Source organism: Grus americana, chromosome 2, assembly GCF_028858705.1.
Source record: "Grus americana isolate bGruAme1 chromosome 2, bGruAme1.mat, whole genome shotgun sequence".
Lineage (NCBI taxonomy): Eukaryota > Metazoa > Chordata > Aves > Gruiformes > Gruidae > Grus > Grus americana.
Window position 1 is genome coordinate 160,266,119 of NC_072853.1, and position 20,741 is coordinate 160,286,859.

General features: G+C 36.7%; 1 protein-coding gene across 2 annotated transcripts in view; it reads left to right on the forward strand.

Moving 5' to 3' along the window:
- Positions 1–18,325, forward strand: part of PAXIP1 (PAX interacting protein 1) — a 38,303-nt gene extending 19,978 nt beyond the window's left edge. Inside the window, exons 7-21 of one of the 2 annotated variants that reach the window (XM_054818786.1) lie at positions 953–1,676; positions 2,495–2,589; positions 3,562–3,657; positions 3,992–4,129; positions 5,222–5,343; positions 5,664–5,848; positions 5,983–6,026; positions 8,656–8,723; positions 9,096–9,198; positions 11,510–11,678; positions 13,457–13,557; positions 14,713–14,847; positions 14,931–15,006; positions 15,558–15,617; positions 16,044–18,325. In XM_054818786.1, the coding sequence (XP_054674761.1) occupies positions 953–1,676; positions 2,495–2,589; positions 3,562–3,657; positions 3,992–4,129; positions 5,222–5,343; positions 5,664–5,848; positions 5,983–6,026; positions 8,656–8,723; positions 9,096–9,198; positions 11,510–11,678; positions 13,457–13,557; positions 14,713–14,847; positions 14,931–15,006; positions 15,558–15,617; positions 16,044–16,060 (2,133 nt within the window). In that variant the 3' untranslated portion in view covers positions 16,061–18,325. Of the gene's footprint in view, positions 1–952; positions 1,677–2,494; positions 2,590–3,561; positions 3,658–3,991; positions 4,130–5,221; positions 5,344–5,663; positions 5,849–5,982; positions 6,027–8,655; positions 8,724–9,095; positions 9,199–11,509; positions 11,679–13,456; positions 13,558–14,712; positions 14,848–14,930; positions 15,007–15,557 lie in introns of both variants that reach the window. The other variant, XM_054818785.1, reaches the window with a different exon arrangement.
- The last annotated feature ends 2,416 nt before the right edge of the window (positions 18,326–20,741 follow it).

Below are 20,741 nucleotides of genomic sequence, written 5' to 3' on the forward strand. Positions count from 1 at the left end.
TGTATGTGATGAAATAGTGTGGGTGAAAGAAACAAGCTTTGCAGGATACACCAAAGCTGATTCCATGTTTAAAAGACTTTATGAATGGCAAGTCTAGAGTTTCCTATTGTTCCTTCTGATTTTTTATAGGTAGTTTATATTAAAATATCTTAATAAATATGTGGAACTCATTCTAATCTATTAGGAACTTGCCTAATTTTCTATTTTCTGATACTTTGAAAACTCACTTGCTAACTTGTGTCTGCTTAGTGTGAAATGATTTTTCCCTTAACAGTGAGTTATACATCTAAAAATGAAATTAAACTCCAGTTTACTTCAGCAGTCTATATAAACCTAAAATCTGTTATTCATAAGTATGGGTTGTTTAGGGTTTTTTTCCCCAAGAAACTACTAGTTCTCAGCAGATCAGTGTTTTTCTTTGCATTTTGGGATTCAGTTCAAAAAATAGAGCTAAATATTCCTGAATTGGTTCAAAAGAAAGCAAAGTTGTATTAAGTTCCCATGTTTCAAACAGTGCTAATTAGTAAAGGCATTACTAGCAATTTTTAAGTTAAAGTAAGACTATGGAACTAAACTTTGAACTTAATGTGCCAACAGGATTGTAAAATGAGTATTACAGTTGATTGAGTTGGTCAATGTAATTATTAATATAGTGTTAATAGTCATAATACTATTGGAGATATCATCAGTAATACAGGGATGGATTTTAATCTTAAATTTTGCTAAAAGGTGCATTGCCTTATTTTAGAAGCCACATGTAGCTCCACGCTTTTCTGTGTGTAAGTCCTGTCTTTTCATTTTGCCTTTAACAGTTCAAGATTTTTATTTAGCTCACAATGTATTTAAGCATAAGGTTCTTTCTTTTAAGAACTGTATTTTCCCAGTAGTTCTTTAAATTTTTTTAAAACTGAATGACAACAAAAGGGTCACAAAACTAATCTTTGTTTTCTAGATATTACAATCACTTTCAGCACCTACAAAAAGTTTAGAGCAACAAGTAAATCATAGCCAACAGGGACATCCAAATGCGGTGCTGTTTAGTCAAGTGAAACTAACACCAGAGACACATTTATTACAGCAGTCACATCAAGCACAGCAACAACAGCACCATCCTCTTTTACACCTTCAACCTCAACAACTTATGCAGCTACAACAGCAGCAGCAGCAACAACCCCAGATTTCCCAGCAGTCTTTCCAGCAGCAGCAGCCCCATCAGTTTTCACAACAGCAACAGCAAGTTCATCAGCAGCACCAGTTCGCCCAACAACAGCTTCAGTTTCCACAGCAGCAGTTACATGCTCAACAGCAGCTACACCGTCCTCAGCAACAGCTCCAATTCCAACAGCAACATGCTTTGCAACAACAACTTCATCAGTTGCAGCAGCAGCAGCTACAGCAGCAACAATTGCAGCAGCTACAGCAACAGAATCTGCAACAACAACAGCTGCAGCATCAGCAGCAGCAAATACAGCAGCAGCAATTGCAGCAGCAGCACTTACAGCGATTACACCAACAGCATCAGCAACAGCAAATGCAGAATCAGGCGACACATCACCTAACTCAGACGCCTCAAGCACTACAGCATCAAGTTGCAGCCCAGCAGCCACACCACCACCAGCAGCAACAGCAACAACTGCAACAGCAGCCGCTTTTTGGACACGATCCAGCAGCGGAGAGTTAGTAATTATTGCCTTCTGATCCTGGAAAAAAGTGGCTAATGATGTGATGTAATGTGGGTTAGAATATCAAAAAATAGTGCTGTGCTTACAGTATGGGATTGTAAGACTTAGAAACACCATTCATGGCTCAGGACCTGGTTTACTCATTTTTAGGGAAACGGATTTAAATTATAACTATGGATGATCCAGAAAGCTGAAAAGCCTGAGAGCACTGAGAACTTTCTCTTGTCAAATACATACTTTTTTGCCACTAGCATATAAATTATGCTATGAGAACAGTGTTAGTCTCTGCTTACCATACATTTTTAATTTTTTTTTTCCTTTGCAAGAGGGGGAAGGGGAAGCTTTCAAAGAGGATAACAACTGGAAAGACAGCTTACATTTTGGAAATACTAGTAAATTAGTGAGGATTCAGTATCAGATAGAAAGTTGTCATACCTTGCTTTGAATTCTGTCCATGCTAGTAGAACTGAAAGCTTTTTTAATTGTTTTGACTATTCATAGCTGATCTATATAAAAGAGTATGTTGCTGTCTTTTTTTTTTTCCTTTTGGTGCCGCTTCCTTCTATCCCTTTAGCCCCTCTTCCTCCAGGAAAAAAACCCACCCAGAAAACCAAACCCTGAGCTGAACTGTGCCTTTAGATGTGGCTGTCAGCTTTGAAATTGGGATCCTACTTTCCAAAGTTACTTCAAAATTGAATGAAGTTTATAATCTGGTAATAGGAAAGAATAGTGAGTGTAGCAAATATGTTCTGAGATGAACTTTTCAGACTTGTATTTAATTTTTTGTTCTTTTATGTGCCAAACTATTCCAGTTCCAGAAGAGTATTTCCTACTGGGCTGTGTCTTTGCAATTGCTGATTACCCAGAACAGATGTCTGACAAACAGCTGTTAGCAACCTGGAAACGGGTAAGATTCCGCTGTATTTTTAAAAAAACTGTGATAGCATAATGTCATAGTAACTAAATTCTAAAAGAAATCATTGGCAGTATTTCAGCACTGTTCGCTTTTCTTTAGGCATCCTTTTATGTAATATTCGTGTTACAACCTAAACCCCATTATTCAACTGCAGCTGACCACAAAAAGTAATAAAAATGCTTTCGATGTGCAGCCTGGTTGAATTAGGTCTTTAGTCAGAACATTGACTAAATAAGTTATAGCCTTAACTATTTCCCCACTATTTATGCTTTTAATCAGGCAGCTGTAGTGGACCAAATGTAATATAGCATTGCTATCTATCTTTAACTTGATTGTATAAAAAGACTCTTTTTTTTGCTTATAATTTTGGCATTTAGTAGCCTGTGAGGTATCCACCTGAGTGAATAAGATGGAGGAATAGAGTGTTTCTATTTTTTGCCAACTTCTATTTTTCAGAAAAATCTGATTGTATCCTTTCCTAAATGAGAGGACTTTGATGTTCTTCAGAAACTTCTGATGGATTTTATAGTTGAATTTTCCCTACAATTTTGCATAATCAAGTAAGCTGTTGACATTTTTAACAGCACTTGTGTTTATTGCTGAGATAGAATTGAATAGTTCATGAAAAAATGTTTAATCGTTACATTGCAAAAATAAAAAACGTGAGAAGGGTTATTTTTGTTTATATATCTTTATTTGTTTTTTTAATTGATTCTAAAAAATAGACTTTTTGTAGCTCAGTGAAAAGCATATTTGATTTTGTTTTCTCCATTTTTTTTTTTTTTCAAAATTGTTCTTAAGCTAGATAACAAACCTTTTTTGGGGGGGTAACTCTTCAGTGAAATGGTGCTAATGGTGGCAGTGTCCTAAAGAGCAGACTTTCATTTCAGACTGTTTGTTTCTTAGGGTAATTTTTAAACAGTTACATATATATAAGAAGTTCTGGGTTTGTTCTCTCACCAGATCATTCAAGCACATGGTGGGACAGTGGACCCTACCCTTACAAGCAGATGTACACATCTTCTTTGTGAAAGCCAAGTCAGTAATATGTATGCTCAGGTAAGCAAACTAGCCACGTGTATTCATGCAGGCTTTAATTTTATTACTGGGAAGGTGGGGCTGTTCTCTATGTACTTTATGCTTAGATTATAAGTATAAAATTAAAGATTTTCAGGATCTGCTTTTTTGTGATTTGTGGTTTATGGTCTAACAAACGTTCATAATGCATGTTGTAGATTTATTCCAGAGAACACTGAGGAAGATGCTATGAGAGGAAGGATCCTGAAAAAGTAGAGAAAACCAAACGATTAAAATTGAAGCTTTGTATTGTAGAAAAAGTTTAAAATAAAGATGTATTTTGATTTTTAGAAGCTGTTTATGCATGTATTCATAGGCTTTAAGAGAACGGAAGAGATGTATTACAGCACATTGGCTGAACTCAATCTTGAAGAAGAAGAAAATGGTGCCACCTCATCGAGCCCTTCATTTTCCAGTGGCATTTCCACCAGGAGGAAAGCCATGCTCTCAACATGTAAGAAGAAAAAGCTTACTTCTAACAATATATACATAGGAAGATGACAGAAGTCCAAGCTGCATAGATTTTTACTAACAGCACGTCTAACAGTATATGCTTCCTTTACTGTAACCCAATATTTTGAGGGTAATTTTGAGGGTTTTTCTAGGTAACCTAGCAAATATCAGAAAAGGAAGCCTGTGCTGCTAATCAGAGAATAGGAGGTCACCGTTACAGTGCTGTGCAATGAGGAGCACTGGGGAAGTTGAATTTTGTGGGGTTAAAAATAAATATACTTGCAGTTGAAATGGATGCATCTTGAAATAGACTGTACAACATAAAACAGACACCAAAGTATGTCTTGGCGTTGGATTTCTTTGTGCTGGATGCAGACATACAGGATGACAGCCTTGCTACTAGCCTGTTCTAAAAGACATAAAAAGAAATACAGCTTTGGGAAAATTAGAATATAACAATATGCATGTGAACACAATGGTGAGTAGTAAATGTAATACGTAATGTAATAAATGTAGTTTATTCTCAACAACAAAACTGCTGTTGCCTTTTCCTAAATAAAAGGAGAGAATGGCAAAAAGGAAAACTTGGCAAGACTAAGGATAAGAAAGAGTTCACCACCTATGATCAGCTGGCACAGTTTATTTGGCTTTGTGGCAGGGTAGAGCAGAGCATTCAGGGATTTTTAAAAGTAGAGTAGGACAAGTAAGTATAAGTGTTTCTCTGTCTCCCTGAATATAAACAGCAGCAGAAGAAAGAGTTGAGATGTGTGAGAAGAAAACTAGCAGCGAGCTCTTTCATAGTAAAACTGTAGTCTTTGTAAATGAGAAAAGGCTGACCAGCAGCATGAAGATTACTCTTCCTGAGTCAGAACTAATGCTAGAAACCTGAATTTTTTTATGTATAAACAAATGACTTTTAAATTGTACTCTCTGTATCCTACAAGCCATATTTTACTTAAGTGTCTGTATGCCAGTTATGATACCGTATACTTCATTGTAATGTAAAAGTTAGTAACAGAAAAATATTTTCAGCAGGAGTGTTTTGCAAGTACTGTCTATGTTCAGTTACTCGTAACTCTCTTTCTATCTGTAGATAATCTCTGTGACAGGATTTGTTGATAGTGACAGAGATGACCTCAAACTAATGGCCTACCTAGCAGGTGCCAAATACACAGGCTACCTGTGTCGCAGCAATACAGTTCTCATCTGTAAAGAGTAAGCAGTTTATATCTTTCTTTTATCTTAGTAGTGCTTTAAATCTTTTTTAAAAAATAATTTAATAATTGTTTTAAAACATTGGGGGATGGAAAATTAAGTTAAAGCCAGGTCTAATCTGATTACATTTGGGGCAGAAATACTCCCCTAATTGACTTGTTCTAGCACATAAAGCAGAAGTATTTTTTCGGAGTATCTACTTTTGTGGCAGTTAGATAACTGCCAACACGGAAATATTGGTATTTTAGGTTTATTATTAGAAATTGCTATTTTACCTATTTTATTGAAATATTTTTTTTTCTTCATCTCTGAACAATAAGGCCCAGTGGCTTGAAGTATGAGAAGGCTAAAGAGTGGAGAATACCGTGTGTAAATGCGCAATGGCTCTGTGACATACTGCTAGGAAATTTTGAAGCTTTACGGCAAATACAGCACAGTCGGTATACAGTATTCAGTCTTCAAGATCCACTTTCTCCTAGTCAACATCTAGTTCTAAACCTTCTGGGTAAGAGTTTTGGTCCCAAAATCCTGTGTTCTGTAGCTTTTATATATGTACCTGTTTAATCAAGAGAAGCTTGTGTCTTCTCTTATACATAACTTTGCAATGGTTTAATTTTTGTTTTGGTCTTCATTTCCTAGATGCTTGGAGAGTTCCATTAAAGGTATCACCAGAACTTCTGATGGTATGTTGAATTATTGCATATATACAGCTATTTTTATAAGATTATCCTTTAGTGTTTTTAATCTGTGAGCACATGTGTATATGGTGTGAGCAACGTGCCATGGTGTGAGAGGGACATACCTAGACCTGTACTGAACCTCCTGGCTGTACTTCCTGCTACTATTCTATTTTATTTTGAGAAATCTGAGAAGTAGTCTTTTGCAGAACTAAGAAACTGCAGTGTGATACACAAAATCAAGTTACTTTTGAGACATCTTGGGCTAGTGCTTCACTCTTCAATTTTTACATCAGACCTTTAGAAAGGGCTTAGTATTTTTTTGAGTCAGTACCTAACACTATCTGAAAATCAGGCCACAGAAGAGTTTTTAAGGCAGAGCACCCAAAATCAGTAAGAATTTTGTTAGAATAATGACTAAATTTTAAATAGGATAGATAATATATATTATAGGTGGAACTACTTTATATAATTTCTTTGAAATAGTCTAAGAACTAAAACCATGGGTGTGTATACCACATATTTTATAATGTAAAAATATATCATGCTTTAAAAAGTGCAGTTGATAACCGTGGAAATAAAAGCAGTGTAAATGAACAACAGTAAGGAAGTGAAGAATGTACCTGAAAAAAAGATACAAAAACATTTCGGTTTTGTCATGTAGTGTATTCTGTGAAACATGCAAAACATGAGACAGCTGTTAAGAGCTGAGTTGGAAACTTCAACTTATCTTCTGAACTGTTTCCTCCTTCTGAATATGTAGAAAACTCTTTTGGGTTTTGTATTGCAAATTCTCTTCCCAGTTCAGATTTATACTTGATAACTGTTTTCACAGTGTCTGTTCTGATGTAGTTAGAGCTAGTGAGCTTTCAGTTCATGTGTACAACAGACGACTGTCCAATAACATTTTTTTATGGCACAAAAATGTTTTGCCTTGCCTCTTGTGTTCCGGATCACTTCTTATCTCAGTTGTTTTTTATACTCTTCAGAAAAATAACTGTCATAACTTAATTTGTACTAATACTTTAAATGGGATCTAGGCACTATTTGTTGTTTTAATACCTTTCAGTTTTAGAAATAGCCACAACTATATCCCTGGCCAGAAGTTTGAAATGTTCTACTACTATTTTGTGGAATTGTTTAGTGGGGCCATAGGAAATGTAGGTTTTAGGAAATTAACTGCCTTTAAAATTTTGCATACTTCGTATTTTCCTGAAGAAGGATGCATTCTACTAGTGGCAAAATAAAAAAATCCTTGAAGAGATTCAGTGTGCACTATTAGTATTTAAAATAGCTTTTAACTAACTCAATTTTGGGTTTGTAACCACGACCCTTTGTGTCCACACTGTAGTTGAGGTCATCTTAAAACTGGGCATGTGCCTTCTTTGTGTGACTCAGTCAGACCAGATGGTGGTCCATGTTTTGTCTTACGTAGCAAATGGAGAGAACTTAGGGGTCAGAGAGCCTAATTTAGTACCTCTCTTCCTGTATTTACTATATGGGGACCCTTCTTGCCCATGTGAAGTGAGAATCTTGTAACTTAGATCAAAAGGGACTTCTGGAGGTAATCTCGTCCAGCTCCCCTCAGGATGCCCACGCATGAAGAATATGATTTGGTAATAGAAAATGCCAGGCATGTGGAAGTGTCAGACAAGGTACTTCACTGCCTTCACAGCAGGCATTTCTTTTTGTCTTGGGATTTAAAGTATGTGGTCCTCTTTTGAGGACAGCCGTCTGTCAGATGGTGTTGATGCCATCCACCTTTTGCATTTTCATAGCTGAAATGTCTATCAAAAAGTGAGCGTGGGTGCTTTTCTTCCCAGCTGCTCTTACTAGTGATTGTCTAGCATAAAAAGGCACATCCCTGAGAGCAGGGAACAAATCCCTCTGGCCTGTGCCTCCCAAAGGACCGTCGTTACAGCAAGGCTGGAATAATGCTGCCTGTCTTTCTGGTCATGTGCCTCTAGCATTCCTCATTAAATTTCAGGCGTAGATTTGAAGGTTAAAAAGCAATAGATGTCACACGCTCGTGCAAGTGAGCGGTGTGGTTTCAAGTAACTCAGGCCAGGGAGAGCCTAAAGGCTGCATGTGTCTGCTCCTGGGCAGATGCTGTAGGGGATGGTCTAGTACTGGGGAGGCAGGAGTGTCTGTCCAGCGAGTACCTGAGCATCCACTGGAGCTTCTGTTTATGTAGTCAGGGAACTCGAGTGTTTTAAAACGCAGGTGCCAGTTTTTTCTTTCGATATTTAAGCACCTTGGAGAATATTGTAGTCTTCATGTATTTAACAAATGGACAGGTTTTTCAATCTCTTTCTCATTTAATTTTTTGAGGATTTCCATTGATGATTATCAGCTTTATTTAAATGAAAAAAAGTCCCACAATATTTTATTTGGTGTTCACATATGCAATTACATAACTTTATGGAGAAGCTTTGGTTAATGCTCAGCTTTGTTATTGAATCAGTTGTGTAAGCAGTAGGTACACCAGTGTGCATTCAGTAGCATCTCTTTTTCATTTGTGTTTCATTTTCTTTAATATAGTCTCAGAATATCGGTGTATAGTTTTCGTCTTTCAGAATAGAAGTTGGTTTCCCTGCTCAGTTTGGATATAAACATGTAGATGATCTAATTTCAGGGTGTGAGGTTGCCTTTGAAACCAAAGCAAAATGAATCCAGTCTTCAACCATCTTCCAAAAGAGCAAGGTAAGAATAACGAGCAGTCGGTGCCGATAGTCCTTACTTTTCTACAGAAAATGTTCCATCCTGTACTCTGCAAAATGAAATAACTAGCAGTGGTTTTTGCATATTGCCAGCTACTCAACTGGTAGGAATAAAATAATAACTAGAGAGTGAAGTAGTAAGTGAATTGGGAGAGAACAGAAACAGGAGAATATGTCCTATTCTCAGCATAGAGATTTTTTTCTTCAGAAGGTCGATCCTGCCTAATTCTTATTCATCTGAGTACTTCCCTTGGTAAAAGTTGCAAGAGTGTGCTTGTCTAGTTTTTAAAAAAATAATAATACTACAACCTTGGGCCTAAACTTCACATTCTGCTGTACTTCATGTATTTTGTAGGATTGAAGACCTACCACCACCTACTAAAAAACTCACCCCAGAGTTGACGCCAATGGTGCTCTTCACAGGATTTGAACCTATGCAAGTTCAGCAGTACATTAAGGTGACTTTCATGCTTATCTCTTGTGAACTACTTTGAAACATCTGATAATTTCTTTCTTGATGTTGAATTTTTGCTAAGACTTGATTAGCATATATCTAGTGGATAAAAGTCCATACTTACTGAGGCTGAGGTTAAAGTGTACATTTATGTGAACTGAATTTTACTTGGTAACTGTTCTGCTTTAGTTAACTTCTGTGCTACTTGTTTTTCCTTTCCATATGTTTGTTTTAAAAAGCAAGAAAGCCTCTTCCACATTTGTTTTTAAATCGGCAAACTTCATGACCAAATTTAGGTGAGAGAAGTAGTGATGGCTGTACTGGATAAGACCCAAGATTCTTCTAGTGTAGTTGCTATCTGTAATGCCAAACGCTTCAAAGAAAGCTGATGACAAAGCTTCTGGCAGGTGGAGCTAATAAGTTCCCATGGAGATTTTGGTCTGTTCCCTAATAAAGCTTTGTCCCAAAACTTAACTCTAAATAATTTATAACATTCTTTTAACAGTATAAAAATCCAATCATTCCTTGAACCTTAATAATTACTAAATATTTGTTCCAAAAGAACTTTTCATTTATGTTATTTTTCACAGATTGGCTGAGGTTTGAGGCACAGGGGTTTTTTAACTGCTGACCTCAGTAGTGCATGAAAGAATCTGTCACTGATGCCTGCTCCAGATAATCAAAAGTAAATGAGTCCTAGTTTGAGTCCACTACATTTCTTAGAAATATGCATCACTTTGGTGTGCTCAAAAATACCTACTATCTTCTTTATTATACCTAAACTTGTTTTTAAAGTAGTTGGACTTTGGAGTTTTTTTTCCCTTGCAGTGTTTGCATTTGAAGCTTGATATTAAATATTTTGGAACATAAAATATTTTTTTAGTATGTTCCATAAAGTTGCAGTGTCAGCCTCTCATTTTCTGTCATGTTGGTACTGGCTTAATTATATGGAGAATCTGTTTTGGTAACAGCTATGGCTCACAAATATAAAAAATGAACTTTGGCCTCAAGGATTGTGAAGTTGAATCTAAACTTGGCAGCGATGATACCATCAAGACCTTTCAGAGTTTGGATACCTAGCTAGGGCTGGACACTTCTCATTTTCTTGAGATGGAGGGGTAGTGTTTTTTCCTGTGTGCCCAAAGCGTGCCTTGAACATCAGAATGGAAATCTTGCACGATCTGCACTCATAGGTATACAGTGTTGGAGGTGAACACGTATTAACTATGAAAATAACAGCCTTTGCCTCTCATAGGCATACGAGTGTACTGTTCACAGTGTGTGTATACATACCCTGAAGGAATTAAATAGCAGAGAGCTTCAGTGTCATTGAGTCATACCTTTGGGTATCATCAAAGTAAGCCAGCACAGTAAAGAAAAGTTTAGAACATTGTCCCTGTCTATCCTACTTGTTTGTTATTACCAGAGCAGTAGAGTGCAGAAGGATGCCAGAGAACTTTTAGGGTTTCTAATACACCCAGAAGGCCTTCCTGCAGTCATGCCTCCTCATGACTGCTGTAATAAAATCACCCTAGTATGTTCAATATTTGTACTTACTGGTGGGTTTTTTATTTGTTTGTACAAGAAAATCGGAAATCCATGGTACATAGATACTGCGGTTATCTAAATATTTTTTCATTCTTTAAATTTTTATAGGAGGAAGCACTCTATTTGTAACTAACACCTATGGTAATTTGATATGCCTCACCTGTTGATTAGTTGTATTACTAATCTCTTCAGTTAGTGAGTTGTATCTTAACTGACAAGAAAGCAACTGTGATGAGTTAGTTCAGGTTTGGTAGTTTAAACCAAGGAAAAAAGGATAGTTGCTCAGTATCATGGAAAATACATGTGGAATGAGTGCATTTAAAGAATACATGTTTTTCAAAAGACTAGCAAAATTAAGTTTACCATAGCTACAGTGTATGTTATACCTTTCATAGAAAGAGCAAAATTATTAAATATTCTCACTTAAATTTAATAGCATGTTTCATTAAAAAAGATTTTAATTGGTATCTTACAGTTGTTTCCTTGCTTAAAAAAACACAACCCAAAACCAAAAAACTGCAGAAGCGGAATGTAGCTTTCAGTCTTCCCAGATGAAATCTATGTCTGGAAATACCTGGATTTTCAATGGCTATAAATTCTGTCAAAATTAATCAGCTTCAGGAATGACTGTAATACAGAAGTCTCCTATATTTACAGTTTCATTAGGAGCTTGCTTTTATTTGATGGTGATGTTATGATCCTTCATTTTTTTAGCTCAATTTTGAAAGGACTGTTCCATTCTGATGTGTGTTTTGTACAACTTTCAGAAACTGTATATCCTTGGAGGTGAAGTAGCAGAATCTGCCCAGAAATGCACCCATCTAATTGCCAGTAAAGTGACCCGAACTGTCAAGTTCCTGACAGCAATTTCTGTGGTCAAGCACATAGTAACTCCAGAGTGGTTAGAAGAGTGTTTCAAATGCCAGAAGTTTGTTGGTAAGTTAAACTAGTGTTAACTTCTATAGTGAATATAAGGTTTGTCAATTTAAATATGTGAAGATCACGTGCATATTTCAATACACCTCGTTGTTTTGACTTCTGACTTTAGTGTCTCTTGCCAGTTTTCTAGAGTTCAATTTTGAAAGAGAGTTTAAGTCTACAGCAAATCTGACTAGCATAGTTCATAACTCATGTTATGTTTAAACAATTGTACTAGCAGCTAGTTTGTATTTCACTTCAGGTAGAAGGTTATGTTGGTATCGTTAAATAAAGCCGTCATAAGAAGAAATTATTTTTTTTTTATTAAGTTCTTTTTAAATGGAATATTTTGTTTCATTTACTTTTCATCTGATTTAATACAGTTTCTTTGCATTAAAACAAGTAAAAAAAATACTTCAAAAGTTTGCGTTAGGGTGATGAAATGGTTGGATGTTGTTCAGCATTGCATTTCTTTCTCGTATAGACATCTGCAGATTTTTACCTATGGACACATTACTTTTTAAGCCCCAAATGCTTTGTTTCAATAATTTTTCCAAAATATAAGTTGTAAAGCACTAAGCTGCTGCTGGAAATACATACAATAATGCCTTTCAATAATTAAAGTTAATTAGTCCAGTACTGTAACTGTGTTGGAAGATACCAACTTTCTGTTTACGCTGCTTTTCTGTTGGCAGCTGAAAATAACAAAATAGATGGTTTTGCTCTGTTTGACAAGGATGTTGTATCTGAAGAAAATCTTCCTAAAGGCTGATTGTTTGTTTTATAATTGTTTTATGCTTTTATATAATTTGCTTGTAAGGACCAAATATATAACTTTGCTGCATAACCATCACAAAGACTTAAAGCTACGGATAATTAACCAGTGAACCAGCAAACATTTTTATAAATCTGGAGAAGGCCACTAGCTTGGTTCAGCATCAGTGAACTGAGAAATCAATCCATTTCAAAGCTATTAGAAGGTAAAGAAGGTCTGGGGATTTAGAAGGATGACTGTTTTGATCTAGGACTTGAAGTACTTTACTTGTCTACTGAAATTCAGTAGATTTGTAGCTAACGGACTGGCTTCGTTTTTGTACGTAGTACAATGATGGAAGATACAGCAGTTGTTTAGAAAAATTGACCTACTCGTTTTCTTTGTTTCATGGAAGAATATTGACACCCTGTCTTGCAGGTTGTCAAAATTGTCCTTGGAAAAGACCAAGGTGTTCTCCATAGAATTTTTTTTGTTCTTTAAACTTAGGTGTTTTGAATTAAATTTGATTTAGAAATATGTTTGTTAGAGCTTTTTGTGGAAAGATTAAGTTACGGCTGAAATTCCACCCCTAATAAAAAACCAAAAAAACAGCTGAATAACAGAACAAGGGAAACAGATGGAAAGTTTGCTCTGTTAAGGCTGTGTGAGGAGTTGAAGACAGTTTCTGGGCTCCCATAGGTTGTCACAGTGATTTGAACTTAAACTTCATCATTCTGCTCCTTTTTGTAGAGAACCAATAAATAAAAGTTTGCAAGTTCCTCCAATAAGTTAGAAAAAGGGACTTTATAGGACAGTGGTTGTTACTAGATACACAAGTGTAAAATACACAATTTTATTCTCCAAGTAATTGTGGGTCATCCTTGTAAGGCGCCTAATAAAAGGCAGTATTATAATAATGTTAAAATTAATGAGCATTTACCATTTAGAGTCACTCTGCCACCATTTTCTGATCAGATCAGATCCTGGGTTATGTGGATGTTTTTGTGTTTCGTGCATTACATCATCAGTCTTTCTTTTTCAGATGAGCAGAACTTTGTGCTCAGAGATGCTGAAGCCGAGGTGCTATTCTGCTTTAGTTTAGAGGAGTCTCTAAAGAGAGCACAAGTAGCTCCGCTGTTCAAGGTATGCAGTTTAAAAGGACATTTAAATTCTTAAATTTAAGCCCTCTGAGTGACTGGATCCTGTAGACGTGAACAAAACATGCTCAGTATATGCTCAGTATGCTCAACACTATTTGTTCCCTTACAAAATTTAGAACGTTGCTCCATTATTTGTACAATGCCACTTATGGAAGGGACCTTTTTTTTTTTTTTTTTTTAACCCCAGCCTGGTAGTCAAAGCACTTGCCCATAAAAATGAGAGTCTGAGCATGAGTCTGCAGTCCGGCCTCAGTCAGTTCTAGTCAGCTTCTCCTTGAAGACCACACTTACGCCAGGCTGTTGGTGAGGACAGTGCAAGATGGTTTTCATGCCTCCGGTTAAAATTATGTTACAGTGCGGAGAGGTATCTGAAGATCCAAGTGGTTAGAGATTCTTCACCGTAACTAAATTTGAGACTCTACTGAGGCAAACCACCTAAAAAGGGTATTTTTACAACCTGTAATGAATTAGAATCTATGTCTTTTATTGTCTAAATACTACTTTTCGCTCAGTTTTGCAGTCAAAATAGCAAAGGGGTTTTATTCCTAACTGGTAAATAGAGACAATCTACTTTGTGATCTGATCATCTTTATCAGTCTCAGTCAACTAGTAGGGTAATTTTTATCTTGAAGTAATAAATTGGCTATTAATTAAAAGCTGAAGGTTCTTTTGCTACACTCGAGGCATCCCAGAGTTTGAAGAAGCAAGGAGCTTTGTTGTTCTTCTGTGTCTTACGAAGCTGCAGTTACTTTTTCTTTCTCCTTTCTTTTTCTTTTTTCTTCTTTTTTTTTTCTTTTTTCCAATTTCTTCTTTTTTTTTTTTCTTTTTTTTTCTCTCTCTCTTGCATCATAGTTAAACCAGTGGTCATTTGAAGGTTTCCTGGTTGTTATTTTACAAGTGTTGAAATAGGCACACCTAAGCTGTTCCGATTTATCGACATTGTGGGTTCGCCCGCCCCTCCCTTACTTGTGGGAATTAAGGACAATTCATCACCTGATAAATTTGTTACCATAAGCTGTGATATCTAACACCAGCTTACGAAGCCTGCCCCATGATTGTGTAAGAGAAGAGTTACATGATAATAAAAAATCAGTTAACAAAATAATGTGTTTTCTTATTCTTTCTTTTCTCTTTTTAGGGAAAATATTTTTACATTACACCTGGCATTTGTCCCAGTCTTTCCACCATGAAAGCTATTGTGGAATGCGCAGGAGGAAAAGTATTATCTAAACAACCTTCTTTTCGAAAACTGATGGAGCATAAGCAGAATAAAGTGTGTAGAGTGTTGCTTTCAAAAATTTACTGGTAGTACCTTACTGTGTTATTCTGAGCTTACGAGTAATTTCTTTCATTTAGAGTTTGCCGGAGATAATCTTGATTTCCTGTGAAAATGACCTTCATTTATGTCGAGAATATTTCGCAAGAGGCATAGGTATGTATAAGCTATCAATGTCATTTGAAGAGTATAGCTGTTATTTTGATTTTTTTTAAATTATTATTATTGTACAAGTACAGACATCTTTTGAAGCTTTCAGATAATAACAGAGGAATACATGCTCTATCCTGCAAACCGTGGAGAAATCTGAGCAGCTATTTGCTAAGTATTTCTCATAGAGGTATTTTATAGCCAGGTCACTGTAGATCTCTGGAAGGGTAGACTTGGACTTGGGGCTTCAGTCCTGCCTGAGGCAAGATTACTGTCTCAGTATTCATCACGCAAGTTAAAGATTTGGGGTTTTTCACTTCAGCTATTTTTACTTCAGTGTAGAACCCCAAAACATGCTGTATTTAACAAAGACGTGCATGGGAAGTCTCTTATTTGCGGTGTGAAGTGTGTGGTGGCTAACAGCAGGGCCCTGGTAGCGGTGGGGCAATGCTCCCTTATGCCTTTGCGTGGAGACTGGCTCCTCCTGACGCACGTACAGAATGAGGAAGAATGTCCTTGTCGGGTGTAAACTGTGCGCATGTTTTTGATATTTTCAGATGTCCACAATGCTGAATTTGTCCTGACTGGGGTGCTTACTCAAACACTGGATTATGAATCATATCCTTTTTGTGTAAAGGCTGTCTGCTGCTTTGGGAACTATGGTTTACTAAAAGTTTTTCTTAATTAGGAATTAATTATTTATAATTTTTAGGATGTGTAATGTTTACTTGATAGGAGGGTAGTTTAACACCCAGAAACCGAGCTTAAATTCAAAGTGGAATTACTTTTTGATAGGAAATACTTTAGTGGAGGTGGGAGGCAGGAAGTAAGAGTGTAGAATATTAAGCAACAGGACAAAAACCTGTCACTAAGGAAAATATTGGTCACAAGTTACTTGCAGACAAGGAAAATACCTTTTTACTGAAGATGATAAACCCTGTTTGATAAATGCAGCGGAGGGAGCAGTAAGGGCTCTATGTCTTTCTGCATATAAGTTCTACTTTGCAATCATTTCTTAAAGTTCTTCTTTCTTAACAAACGTACATATAAATTTACTTGATGGATAGTAAAATGCCTTACTGCTTCGGAATCCTTGGAGCATTAAATCTAGCTGTTCAGCCATTGTACAAAGCAACTAAAACTTCCTGTGGATGCTGTTTTCCAGCTGTTTTCCTAGGGATGATGAGCAGTTTAAAGCAGGAAAGCAAAACTAAACTGCATCTTTTTTAGGATGTGTAATTTTATTATGCTGAAACATAATTTACTATGTTTTGTATTATACTACCGTTTTAAAAGAGCCCACTTTAGCTATCATGATTAGCCCATTTTTAAACATTTTAACGTAAATGATGGTACTTCAGCCAAAAGTGTAATTTGGATGTAAAAATAAAAGGGCTTGCTATCTATTAAATTATGGATGTTGAAGATGAAAATGTTTTGTACTTTATTTTTATTTCTTATACTCTATTTTCTTTTATATTGATATTTTGCCCACATTTTAAATAAATGTACTTTTAAATGTTTTACTCTATATTTTAGTGGTCGTTCATTTTTTTGAATGCTATGCAACAATGGCACTCTGGTAAGAGTAAATTACTCAAATCTTTTTCCAAACAATGTAAAATTATTTTAAGCTTATTTTACCAGGTATGTTTTAATATATGAAATCCCAGTGCTTTAAAGGGAAATCATTGTAAATGTATATATGTGTTTTTACTGCAACAAAGAAATAGCTTGAAGGAAGGAAAAACTATAAACCCGCATATTACGCTGTTGTGATAACTTTTGTTTGTATAGTGAGTTTTACTAAATAAATATTAAAAACCAGTCTCCCAAATCTATTTTCAGTTGTATTTCCTAACACACAGTTCTAATAATCTGACTTTACCGTTTTTATCTGTTTAGATTCTCGTAGATGAAAAAGTCAGCCTAAAAGCATTTATTCTTTGATCAGCAAGCCATTAAACTCTGGTTGGAGATTGCAGATACCGACTTGTCTGTACGTTACCAAGTGTATTATAGCCCCTTGTGAACCATTCATGGCACAATTCAAAATAGAAGATAAAAAAATACATTAAACAATAGCTCATTACAGTATTATTTTTTTCAAATATTTTGTATTTTTATGCAGAACCATTTTACAGAGAAGCTTTGACAAATACAGTATCATTAAACTGAGGTAAGGTGCTATTTTTAGCTTATGCAAAGCTTTCTGCAGAGGAATTATTAATTTCAACTCTCTTTTGTGCTATGGCTTAAAAGGTAAATCGACTTGATACTTGCCCCCTATTTGTTGCCTTTCTTCCCACACCTCAGTTCAACAACGTGCTTAAGCAAATGACAAATTGAAGCTGTAAGAACACAGTGGGAGTAAATTTCAAGATGAGTGAAATCCCACGGAGGTCAGTGCTGTGCCTGTTGCCTGTTATTGCTGGCTCTGGGTTCCTCAGCTATCCTGGTTTATTCCTGTGTTTGGTGTTTCTATTGTAAGCAATAACATGCTACATGACAATAACGAGAATGTAACGTTTCTATCAGTGTGCCTTTTGTTAAGGGGACAAAATGTAGTAAATGAGAATGTTATACTTTGGCTCAAGATGGTTTTAGGTGCATCAAAGGTTAAAAATGCCATTTACTTGCAATGGCAGAGTTAGGTGCTTTTTCTTAGTGTGATGTTCAGCTCTCTGTAATGCAGTTTCCTCTTCGTTACAAGATAGTTTAAGAAAAAGTCTTTAATGTGGAGACCAAAGGTTGGAATTTGATGATATGATTTTATGCTTTAACTGTTAAAATAAAAAAAGGAGGGAATGCAGTGGGAGTTAATTGTTGGCTGATGAGTCGTTGTGTAAATGACTTAAATTGTTCAGACATGCAGACCTACCTGGCAAGTCTGGTCTGCCTTTACTGTTAGTGGAGGGAGGGGATATCGCTAAAAACTTGACTTGGGTAGAGAGCCCCGCAGAGAGCGCATCTCTTTTAACAGTTTAGCAAACTAGTTATGTACATCTTTTACAACACAGAAAATTGGTGAGATGAATCCCACCCCAAAGAACTTCAGGAATGCATTGCATAAATACTGGGTTTTTTAATGTACAAAAAAATTAGACTTTTTTCCCCCCCTTCAAATAAACTCCAGAATGTGTAATGTTGAAATTACCTAAATCTGTGTTAATCTCTGTATGTCTTGAGATTTTTTTCATTATACTAGTTACCAGGTTGCAGAAGGTTTTTGGATGCCTTTTTCTTTAAAACAGATCTCAACTGTTGTCACTTTTGGACTTTTGAAAATGTTGTGATACACAAAACTTCTTAACTTGAATAAATACTTTCTACCTGTCATGCATTCAGCATATCTTCTGTATGCCTTACAAACGATGAATTGCCATATCAAATGTAAACACTGGTTTCAAAAAGAGATAAATGAGTGTAATGAGTCAGCGGCACTGTTTAACTGTGCATGAAATCAAACACCAGGCATCTGAATTTGCAGGGCTGAGTTCTAGAAGGTAACAAGACCTCCTAAAACAGCTTTTCTGCAGAGTGCAACTTAGCACTGAGGGAGGAGAAGCAGAGAGAAACCAGGTTTGAATGTGTTAGCAGGTTCTGCCTCAGCTACATAAACTGCTAGACTCAACAATGCATTTGTGCCTCAATAAGAGTTCTCCCCTTTTTTAGGATTAGCATCTTCCACATTTTCCACAACCAAGCAGTGCTGAGGATACACAACACCTTTGCCAAAGACTACTAGAGTTAAGAGACATGTGACTGCAATAGCATCTGAAAGGTAAAATTTCCTTACGAAAACTATTCAAAATGCTGTCAGATATTGCATAGAGAAGCTTGAAGAAAACCAAATGCAATCATGGAACAAATGAACCCCGTGGGAGACGTGAGTAGTAATGCATCTGTTTCATCATCAGTGAAGACAGTGTGTTTATTTAGCCAACATACAAGTATGACTGATTTGATTAACCTTTCAATTAGAGTAAAAAAACAGAACCTGCCAAGAAATAGTCTTTGAAGAACCACAGGAGCTGTCCAGAGCCAACTGGCTTGCACAGATGTTACTGTGCGTGTGATTAGTGATAGAGAAAGGGTTTGATGAAGTATGCTGATACTAGATTGCTATTAGGAACTTGCTTTTCCTTAGTGGAAGGTGTATGATACTTTAGTGTCTATTTGATCCTGTCTGTTTTACTCAGGAAAAAATAAATACCTTTCATGTTGTTAAGTTGCTTGCAGATGCGTTAGGTCCATAATATTGTAGAAAACCTGTCCTGATACAGCAGTTATTTAAAGATAAATATAGAACATGTTTGTAATAGCAGAGGCATTCCATCAGTTAGGGGTCTCCTGGCAGTCAGGGATACATGGTCTCCACTCATTACCCTGCAGCTTGCTTTGCCATGAGCCATAAAGTAGAATTGTAGAACAAGATTGTGGAAGTGCAGCTGGAAGAGGCCTCTGGAGGTCCAGTCGAGTTTTCGGTATCTTGAAGGATGGAGATACCACAACCTCTGTGGGCATCCCATTTCTGTGTTTTCCTACCCTCAAGGGAATAAATCAACCATCCTTATATCTGATCACAGTGTCCATTGTTCCACAAGTAGCTGTTGAGACTAATTTCATCCCTGTGCACCTCCAAGAAGAGTCTGACTCTTGTCTTTCTACCCTCCTAGTAGGTGGTCGCAGATGGCAGTAAGACCTGCTGTTCGTAAGGCTGAGCACACTCAGGTCTCAGCCTCTCCTTGTGCACTGTGTACTTCTACCTTCTAACCATCCCGATGGTCTTCTGCTGGACTTGCCCCAGTAGATCATTGTCTTACTGTATGAGGGAGCCCAAAACTGTGAAAAGAGAAGGTACTGGGTACCTTGGCCTTTTTCATGTCTGTCATCACTAGGTCCCTTGCCACGTTGAGCAGCAGACTTTGCTTTTTCTTTCTTTTCCTTTCCTTTTTGCTGCTGGTGTATTTACAGAAGCCTTTCATGCTGCCTTTCACATCTCTTGCTAGTTTTAAATCAGGCTGAGCTACTCCTGAGTAAAGAATCAGCTGTACAGTTCAAGATGTGTAAAACATCTGAGTGGAGCAGATAAGCACCAGAACGGGTGTCTTTAGGAAGGTTGTGCAACTTTAATCTTTATGCAGCTCTGGTATTAAAAATTCATCAAACGTTTTCTAAGCGCAGTTTAGTTAGTTTGCCCTACCTCAAGGCAAAAGGGTAGACAGGAAGGCAGCTTTGTTGATGTTGATACATTTTACGTTTAACTATCGTGATGCCTTACAGGGTACTAGGAGGTTAGACAGACTCATGTACGTTAGGTAAGAATTACCCTTTTTATGGATGGAAGTGAAGATTGAGAGAAATTTGCACTGGGAGTGGTGAAGCTGGGTATAAACCCCAGGTCAGCTATATTCAAAGTTCACATTTTGACAGCCAGTCAAAGCCCGTTCCCTTGCCCCTTTCTGCTGCCTGTCCTATGCTGCTCACAGCAAGAATAAAGAAATGCCAAAGCAGCGGAGGAGCTAAGGAATAGCACCAGAAGAAAGAGAGTGCACATGAATGAAATGAGGAAAAAGACTCACAGGCTGACCCCTCAAAGAAAAAACTTCTACAAATGATTCCAGGGTTTAATAGGGATAAGTTTTCCTGGAATTTCTGTGGAATAGTGGTAATGAATACAAAAGATACTAGTAAGGAAGTTGCAGATGTGTTTTGTTTTACCTGCAGGGCTGTGAGAT